The following is an 8,863-nucleotide window of genomic DNA, read 5'->3' as shown; positions in this document are numbered from 1 at the left end:
GACCCCCAATAGTCACCACACATGACCGGTACACACAGTCTACAATAATAGTATTGCCCACCGGGGTAGATACATGAACAGGTAAGGCAAGAAACTCACGGGGCATACCCAAATAACGATCAAAGTATGATGACACATAAGAAAAGGTGGAACCGGGATCAAATAATACAAAGGCATCTCTGTGGCAGACTGAAACAATACCTGTAATGACAGCATCTGAAGCAATAGCATCTGGCCTGCCTGGAAGTGCATAGAAACGGGCCTGACCGCCCCCTGATCGGCCTCCCCCTCTGAGGAGACCCCTGGCTGCCTGACCTCCACTCCTAGCTGGATAGGCGGGTGCTGAAGTAACTGGAGCAGAAGACGAGGGCTGACCCCTCTGCTATGATAAACTAGCAACACGACGAGGACACTGCCTCCACACATGCCCAAACTCCCCACACTCAAAACAACTCCCAGGTGCTGGATGATGGGACTGAAGGGAACCCCTCGCACCAGAGTGACTAGCTGATGCACTCAGCATAGAAGAACCCGGAACAGACGGGGCACGAGATGAACTCTGAGCTGGAAGGGTGTTGAGCGAAGGCTGACCCTACTGAGAACCATGATAACCACGACCTGAAGATACCCCACGATACTCGGGATGGGCCGACTGAGCGGGCCTGAAAGAACGGCCTCTACCATGCTGGAACTGGCCCCTAGACGGAGCACTACTGAAACTGCCAGAACCTCGGGGCCTCTTGGCCTCCCTCTCCTCTCTATCCTGCCGGCGAGCCGTCTCAATCTCACGAACGATATCAACCACCTCCTCAAATGAAATACTCAAAACTCTCTCTAGTCATCAGAATACGGAAGTGATAGTTAAGGCTATCCACGAACCTCTTGATCCTATCACGATCTGTCAGGACCATCCAGGCGGCATGACGAGCCAACTCAGAAAACCTCGCCTCATACTGAGACACAGTCATATCTCTCTGCCTCAGGCACTCAAACTGTCTACGTAGCTTCTCCCTGCGAGACTGCAGTACATACTTCTCCAAGAAGAGAGTGGAGAACTCCTACCAAGTCAAAGGCGCTACACCTGCTGGCCTACGCCTCTCATACGCCTCCCACCAAGTGAAGACAGCCCTAGTGAACTGAAAGGTGGTAAATGCCACACCACTAGACTCAAGAATCCCTGCCGTATGGAGCATCCGCTGACACTTGTCGAGAAAACCCTGGGCATCCTCGCCCTCAGCACCACTGAATGAAGAAGGTTGGAGCCTATCAAACCTCTAGAGATGACGCTGTTCATCGTCTGGCATAGCTGGAACTACGAACTTCTAAATTGGTGCAACCGGCTGAGCTGGAGGTGCTCACGGCATCTGCAATTCCTGCACTACCTACTCAGGTGTGCGAGCAGCAGGGGTCTGATTACCTCCCCCGGCCTGTGAAGTAGCTGCTACTGTGGTAGCTGAAACTGCCTGAGCCAGGCCAGTGTAAACCGATAAGATCTGAGCCAGGGCCTCCTGAAGACCCGGAATCACGATGGGCACAGCTGGTGCCTGAACTGGTGCTGCTGGTGCCTGGTCCTAAGCTGGGGTAGTTGGTGGATCAATAGGTGCTACCCTCGCTACTCTGCCTCTACCACGACCATGACCGCATCCACGGCCTCTGGTGGCCTCAGTGGGTGGTACTGGTGGTCGTCCACCTCATCCGGTAGCACGAGTCCTCACCATCTGCGAGAGAATAGAATACAAAAGTTTAGTTCTCGGACCAACAAAATCGCACGACAAGAATTTCAAAGATATGAAGTTTTTCCTAAAGGTTCTACAGCCTCTCGTGGATAAATACAGACGTCTCCTTACCGATCTGCGAGACTCTACTAAACCTGCTCATGACTCGCAAGACCTATGTAACCTAGGCTCTGATACCAACTTATCACGACCCAATTCCCGAACTCAGTCATGGTGGCGCCTTTCGTGAAGACAAGGCCAGCTAGACCAAAATGGAACACCTCTTTTAAACAATTAATTATCATAAACGGCAATAAAACATAATATAATATCCATAAATTGTGAAATTTAACGATACTAACAACAAAAACCATCCCGACGCAGCCCAAACCGGGGTGTCACACGTCATGAGCAACTAAGAAATTCGGATACAAGTCTACTGAATACTAATTCCGATACAATAGTTCTAAAAATATGAAAATGATAAAATAAGGGAGGCACGGGGCTGCGAATGCCAATAGCTACCTCGTAGTCTCCGAATCACTGCCTAAACTGGGAGAATCAGCACTCAGGAGCGGACTCTGCGATGCCTGAATCTGCACACATGGTGTAGGGAGTAATGTGAGAACTCCGACTCATTGAGTAATAATTATAAATAATGGCTGAAAGTATGAAAACACGTAAAGGCACAAAGCAATTCTATATCAAGAAGTAAAATCACTTAAAGCGGTAAATCAGTGAAGAAATCAAATGATATTCCTTTTTTAAAAACAAGTAAAACAGGTAAATAACAAGTAGAAATCCGCCCCTCGGGCAAAATATCAATCGCTCAGAACAGTATCAGACCCTCGGGCTCACTCTCAATACAGTATCAGCCCCTCGGGCTCAATATCAATCACTTAGAACAGTATCAGCCCCTCGGGCTCACTCTTAGATCATAATGGGTATCCGTGCTCATTGTGGGTGTGCATACTCCGGAGGGGCCCCTTACGGCCCAAGCGCTATATCAAGCCACCTCGTGGCATCATTACTCAGCACTCAGCCTCATATCACTCGGCACTCGGCCTCACATCACTCAAGCCACCTCGTGGCATATAAAGTATCCCAGGCCCTCGGCCTCATATCACTCAGCATATCCTCACATATGGCCCTCGGCCTCACTCAGTCCAAAAATCATCACAAGCCCCTTGGGCATTAGTAAAACAGTAGTTCTCAGCCCAAAACATGATGTATAAATATCATTTAAATTTCAAATTTGAGTAAAAGTGGCTGAGTTTGTAAAACAGTAGATATCAACAGGACTGAGTTCAAATAATAAGTCAAGTAGTGAGGAAACCGTGATAAAAATCCCTGAAGGGTTCAAATAGTTGGCACGAAGCCCAAATATGGCAATCAGCCCAAATCATGATGATAACAAATGAATTTCAGTCAAATACGCGGTAAAATCATCAATAGGGACGGACCAAGTCACAATCCTCAGTAGTAAAAGATCCCACGCTCATCATCCAGCGCGTGTCTCACCTCAATATAGCACTACGATGTGCAATTCCGGGGTTTCAAACCCTCAGGATATCATTTACAATCACTACTCACCTCAAACCGGCCAAAACTCTAGCTCGCTATGCCTTTGCCTCTCAAATCGACCTCCCCGCATGTCGAATCTGACCACAACCACAACGAATGCATCACAATAGGCTAAGGAAACAATACCCAATCGATCAAAAATCCCGAAATTCGCAAAACCTGAGCCCCGAGCCCACTTCTCGAAACTCAGAAATTTTCACATCAACGGGTTCCTTATATCGCCCCGAGTCTATACATATCAATAACTCTAAAATCCGAGCTCAAATGGCCCATCAAATCCCCAATTTAAAATTTCCAATTTCCAAGTCCTAGTTCTTCTCTTTTTTTTGGCTAAGTTTTCATGAATTTCCAGGTAAATTTCACAATTAAATCAGGTTTTTAGTTCATAGAACTTACCTCCAATCAATCCTCTTTGAAACCCTCTTCAATTTCTCCCAAATAGTCTCAAAATGCTCAACAATGGAGGAAAATATGACTTAGCTCGCGGAGGAAATGTTTTGAAAACTATTCTACCCAGCTCTTATTTCTTCTATGCGAACGCGAGGGCCTTCTCACGTTCGCAGTGCACAAATTTTCTCTTGACCAATTTTACCCTTCGCGAACGCGGTGCCCTACACGCGAACGCGAAGCTCTAGACCTCTGACCCTACGCGAACGCGACACTCGTCACGTGAACGCGGTCCACACTCCACGGACCCTCCGCGAACGGGATGCTCTAGACGCGAACGCGAAGCACAAAGACTCAGGGACCCAACTTTCTTCTATGCGAACGCGGGCTCCTCACTGCGAACGCAAAGCTCCAGAACTTTATCTTACGCGAACGCAGACCTATCTTCGCGAACACGAAGGCCAAATCAGGCTTGTACTTGCTGCTGCATTTTCTGCAATGTTTTTCCAAGTTTAAAACTTCCCGTTAGCCATCCGAAATTACCCCGAGGCCCCCGGGACCTCAACCAAGAGTGCCAACCCATCCTAAAACATCATCCAAACTCGCTCCAATCATCAAAACACCTTAAACAACACTAAAACCATCAATTCGCATCGAATTCAAGCCTAAGTTCTTCAAAAACTTCCGAAACATGCATTCAATCAAAAACTTAACCAAATCGCCTCCGAATGACCTGATATTTTGCACACACCTCTCAAATCACCTAATGAAGCTACTGCAACTCTCGGAATTCCATTCCGACCCTCGGATCAAAATCTCACCCACCAACCGGAAATCACTGAAATACTAATTTCGTCAAAACAAGCTAATTTCTACACCGGACCTCCAAAATCACTCTCGATCACGCTCCTAAGTCACAAATCATCCCCCGAAGCTAATCGAAACACCGAAAATTGCATCCGAGCCCTCTAACCCATAAGTCAATATCCGATTGACTTTTCCAAACCAAACCTTCCTTAAAGAGACTAAGTGTCTCATTTCCTACCAAAACCTCTCCAAACCAACTCGATCACATAAGACACGGATAATGAAGCATAAAGAAGCTGAAAATGGGGAAAACAGAGCGGTAACTCATGAGACGATGGGTCGGGTCATCACAGTTTGGTTATTGCAGTGTCACTTATGATAAGAAGTCTCTCATTATCAATGGCCAAAGGAAATTTTTTTCTTTTTTGGTTCCATTCATTACCCTAGAAGTACTCCTAATGTATGGCATTTTCGTTCTTATTCTTTTTTCTTATTTTGGTATTTGGTATTTTGGTGACTGTTGCTGACAATGGATAAAATGCAGATGTGGGGGGGGGGGATTATACAGTTGGCAAAAGATGGAGGATTGGATGTTATAGAAACCTATGTGTTTTGTAATCTTCATGAACATTCACCTGGCAATGTATTTTGCTCTTCACTCCATTTTTTTAATGCATTAGTAATTGTTTCTTCTGCTGAGGAAGTATTTGTGAAAATGGCCTCTTTGTTTGAGAACTAAAGTTTTCAGAAGGCAATTTCACAAGCACATAGCAGGCTAACTGAAAGCAAAGTTGCCAAAGAAAAAGAAACTAAGATTTAGCCGACAATTGGTGATTCATTACACTTATTAAACCTAGAAGCAACACATGAACAAAGCAGAATGGGAAGAGTAAGAAAAAACATTTCAAGAACTGGCATGTTTATAAGGTAAATCATCACATCCTTAACTATCACTACACCCATAGCTCCTAAATCAATAACATCAGCAAATATGCTCAAAGGGGCTAAAAGGATCTGTGTCGGAATTGAATTCAACTCTAACTGGAATGGGGAACAACTCCAAACATACACTGACTTGGGTGAAAATCCCAAATTTTGTGATAGACGAATTGATCAAATAAGCTACAATATTAGCTACAAAAAGCAAGTAGTTGATGCAGCTTTGACTTGAGATTCAAGCCTACACCTTAAATAATTAAAAGCATCATAGTTTTATTTTTGATAAGGTAAAAAAAAAAAGATGCTTGAGAAAGTTAAATTTGTAAATTCAGCACTTACCAGAGGGAGGAAGCAGGTCAGAATTAGAGTGCAATCGAGATGAAGGTCTAACAGAGGGAAAAGGAGAACACTGATTGATGAGAGAAGAAAGGCGTAGGATTATCTAGGCATGTACTTTGCTGACTCCATTGTATATGATATGAGAAAAGCGTACATATGGGAATAGTTTAAAACCTACACGTAGTATCTGAGCAGCGCATGAAAGGCACGTATATAGGTCATATGAAATGACCTAAATGCCCCCAGACTTTGTTGAAAAGAATTGAAGCATACATGTCAAAAACGTTCTCTTCTAATATATAGAAAAATAGAAAAAAACGAAAACTATCACTTCAAAGTTAAAAAAATTGAATTCTTAAAGTAATTAAAGTTTTATATAATAATAATCTTATTATAATAATGGGTCTAAATATTTTAATATGAGTAAATAATAAAAGAAAGTTTCATATAGAGGTCATTCTTTTTTTAAAAAAAAATTGAGATAATTTTTTTAATTTAGGTGTAGATGCAATATGTTGGATTTGAGAACCTCTTACCTGTATATATCCAACAAATTGAAGGGTGATCATGCGATTTATGGAACTTCCTTTCGTCTTTCTCCTAAAACCCCACGTAAACACCTCCCCCCCCCCCCCCAAACCCTAAAACACAGTGCTTTCCTCCTAATAATTCATCCAAATTCATCGGAAAATGCTATTGAATCGCCGTGTATTCCGATTCCTGACCGGAATTTCATGTCGATTTTACCATTCGGACAAGAGGAAAAAGGTGACACTTTACTCAAAAATCAGTCCACTGGGAGACCCTAACTATAGCGTAACGAATGAACTGGACGAATGGGTTTGCAAGGGCAAAAAGGTCAGATTTGCAGAGCTTCAACGCATTATTCTTGATCTTCGTAAACGCAAACGCTTTAATCAGGCCCTCGAGGTACCCCTCTATCCATCAGTGATGCTTGTTCTCTCATATATGAAAATTTCTATATTTTTACTGCATAATTTTTTTTATGTTTGCAGCTAATTAGAATTTTAGAAATTAAGTTTAGTCAACATTTCTGTTATTAGTGTTGTGGAATTGTTGGTGAAGCTGCTCATTTGTTATTCTAGGATGTTGGTTTAGACTTTGCAATTTGTTTGGATTATAAAAATATTTTGAAAAACTTATTAAGAGTGTCCCTATTGAATATATTTTTTCATGGAAAATATGTTGCTTTCTTGTGGAAATGTTACTATGAGATCTAATCTGTGACATTCAGCTTCTGTTTCACGCGTATGTATAGTTCCTTGTCCTGATTGAATTGAATGTCTCATAAATTGGATGCTAATTTAGTCATTTGTGCTGAACTTTATTGTTGAGCAGGCTTCGGAGTGGATGAAGAGTTCTGGTATTTTCACTTTTTCATCAACCGAGCATGCAGTACAGCTGGATCTGATTGGTAAGGTGCACGGGTTTCATGCTGCAGAAAGCTACTTTAATAACTTGAATGAAGAAGATAAGAATGATAAGACATATGGTGCTCTTCTTCATTGTTATGTTCGGCAAGGTGACATTAAAAAGGCATTGACACATTTGAAGATGATGCAGGAGAAGGGTCTTTCTCTATCTTCTGTGGCCTTCAATGATATAATGTCATTGTACACAAGAACCGGTGAGTATGAAAAGATACCTGACGTGCTACGCCATATGAAGGAAATTGGGGTTCGTCCTGACAATTTAAGTTACAGAATCTGTATCAATTCGTATGGAGCAAGATCAGATATTGAGGGGATGGAGAGGGTCTTAAATGAAATGGAGAACCAATCATACATTGTCATGGACTGGAACACCTATGCTGCTGTTGCGAACATATATGTTAAATCAGGCCTAAACGATAAAGCAAACAGTTTCCTCAAGAAAGCAGAAGAGAAGATAGATAATAAAGAAGGGCTCGGGTATAATTACCTCATCTCTGTATATTCTAGACTGGGAAACAGAGATGAAGTCATCAGATTATGGTTTCTAGAGAAGAGTGCTCTGAAGAGGTGCATAAATAGGGATTACATAAATATGTTAGAAGCTCTGGTGAGACTTGATGCGCTTGAAGAAGCGGAGCAGTTGCTCAAGGAGTGGGAAACATCCGATAACTGTTATGATATCCGTGTGCCATACATAGTCATTATAGGGTATATCGATAAAAAGCTTTATGAAAAGGCCGAGACCATGCTTGAAGATTTATCTACAAAAGGGAAGACACTAACACCAAATATTTGGGGAAGACTGGCAGCAGGCTACCTAGATAAAGGTAAGTTTGAGAGTGCTGTGAAATGCATTAAAGTTGCTCTTTCCTTAAAGAAGGATAGTAAAGGATGGAAACCTGATCCTAAAGTCATCATGAAAATATTAAGTTTATTGGGGGAGAATGGTAGTGTGGATGATGCTGAATCATTTTTGAGTTCGCTGAGGCCCGTCGTCTCTGTAAATAGAGAGATGTATCATGTCTTACTAAAATCATATATAGCAGGTGGTAAAGAAGTTGAAAGACTTCTAAACAGTATGAGAGCTGATAACATTGATGAAAATGAAGAAACAAAAGTGCTACTTGAAGAATATAAACCAATAAGCTCCTAACAGTTAAATGTACTGTATGAAATTATTTCAAATGCTAATTTTGAAAATAATTCTTTGTTGGACATGGGTGTTTGTGTTTGAAAAACACATTCACGTGTCCAGGCTTGTCACATTCTTAACAGTTTATGCTGGCCCTTTGTTGTTCCTCCTTGCATTGTTCCTTTCAGAGTTTTTAGTTTTTATCGAACTGGGATTTCTTCATTTGTTTTCTTCTTCTCATAATGTTGTATATTCCCTTTGAAATCATTGCCAAGTCTTCCTTATCTTCTTCGTCATCTTCTTCACTTTCTGTTTCATCAAGAATGGTTTTGGATGCAACATTCCTTCTCTTTTCTTTCTGTCCATGCCTTTGAAGATGAATTTTCTGGAAAGCAATAAGATTGTGGCGAAGTTCATCAATTGTCATTTCATCCAGATTTGTACTTTCAATTGCAATAACCTTAGGTTCCCACACTCTTTCCGACCAATCAAATTGAAGTGTGACA

At 42.1% G+C, this 8,863-nt stretch overlaps 1 protein-coding gene across 1 annotated transcript; it reads left to right on the top strand.

The window, feature by feature from the left end:
• Positions 1 to 6,342: 6,342 nt before the first annotated feature.
• Positions 6,343 to 8,526, top strand: LOC104221120 (pentatricopeptide repeat-containing protein At4g21705, mitochondrial). The gene is made up of 2 exons (XM_009772113.2): positions 6,343 to 6,701; positions 7,131 to 8,526. The coding sequence occupies exons 1-2, from the start codon at positions 6,462 to 6,464 to the stop codon at positions 8,376 to 8,378; spliced, it is 1,488 nt and encodes a 495-aa protein (XP_009770415.1). The 5' UTR covers positions 6,343 to 6,461; the 3' UTR covers positions 8,379 to 8,526.
• Positions 8,527 to 8,863: the final 337 nt, after the last annotated feature.

Source organism: Nicotiana sylvestris, chromosome 2 (genome assembly GCF_000393655.2).
Source record: "Nicotiana sylvestris chromosome 2, ASM39365v2, whole genome shotgun sequence".
Lineage (NCBI taxonomy): Eukaryota > Viridiplantae > Streptophyta > Magnoliopsida > Solanales > Solanaceae > Nicotiana > Nicotiana sylvestris.
The sequence above is the reverse complement of the archived record's forward strand: the minus strand, read 5'-3'. Positions and strand labels throughout refer to the sequence as shown.

Bases quoted from the DNA above. Each gene is read 5' to 3' on its own strand.
- LOC104221120 (XM_009772113.2), top strand. From the start codon at position 6,462: ATGCTATTGAATCGCCGTGTATTCCGATTCCTGACCGGAATTTCATGT. The intron at 6,702-7,130 runs GTACCCCTCTAT...ATTGTTGAGCAG, and splicing joins GCTTTAATCAGGCCCTCGAG to GCTTCGGAGTGGATGAAGAG.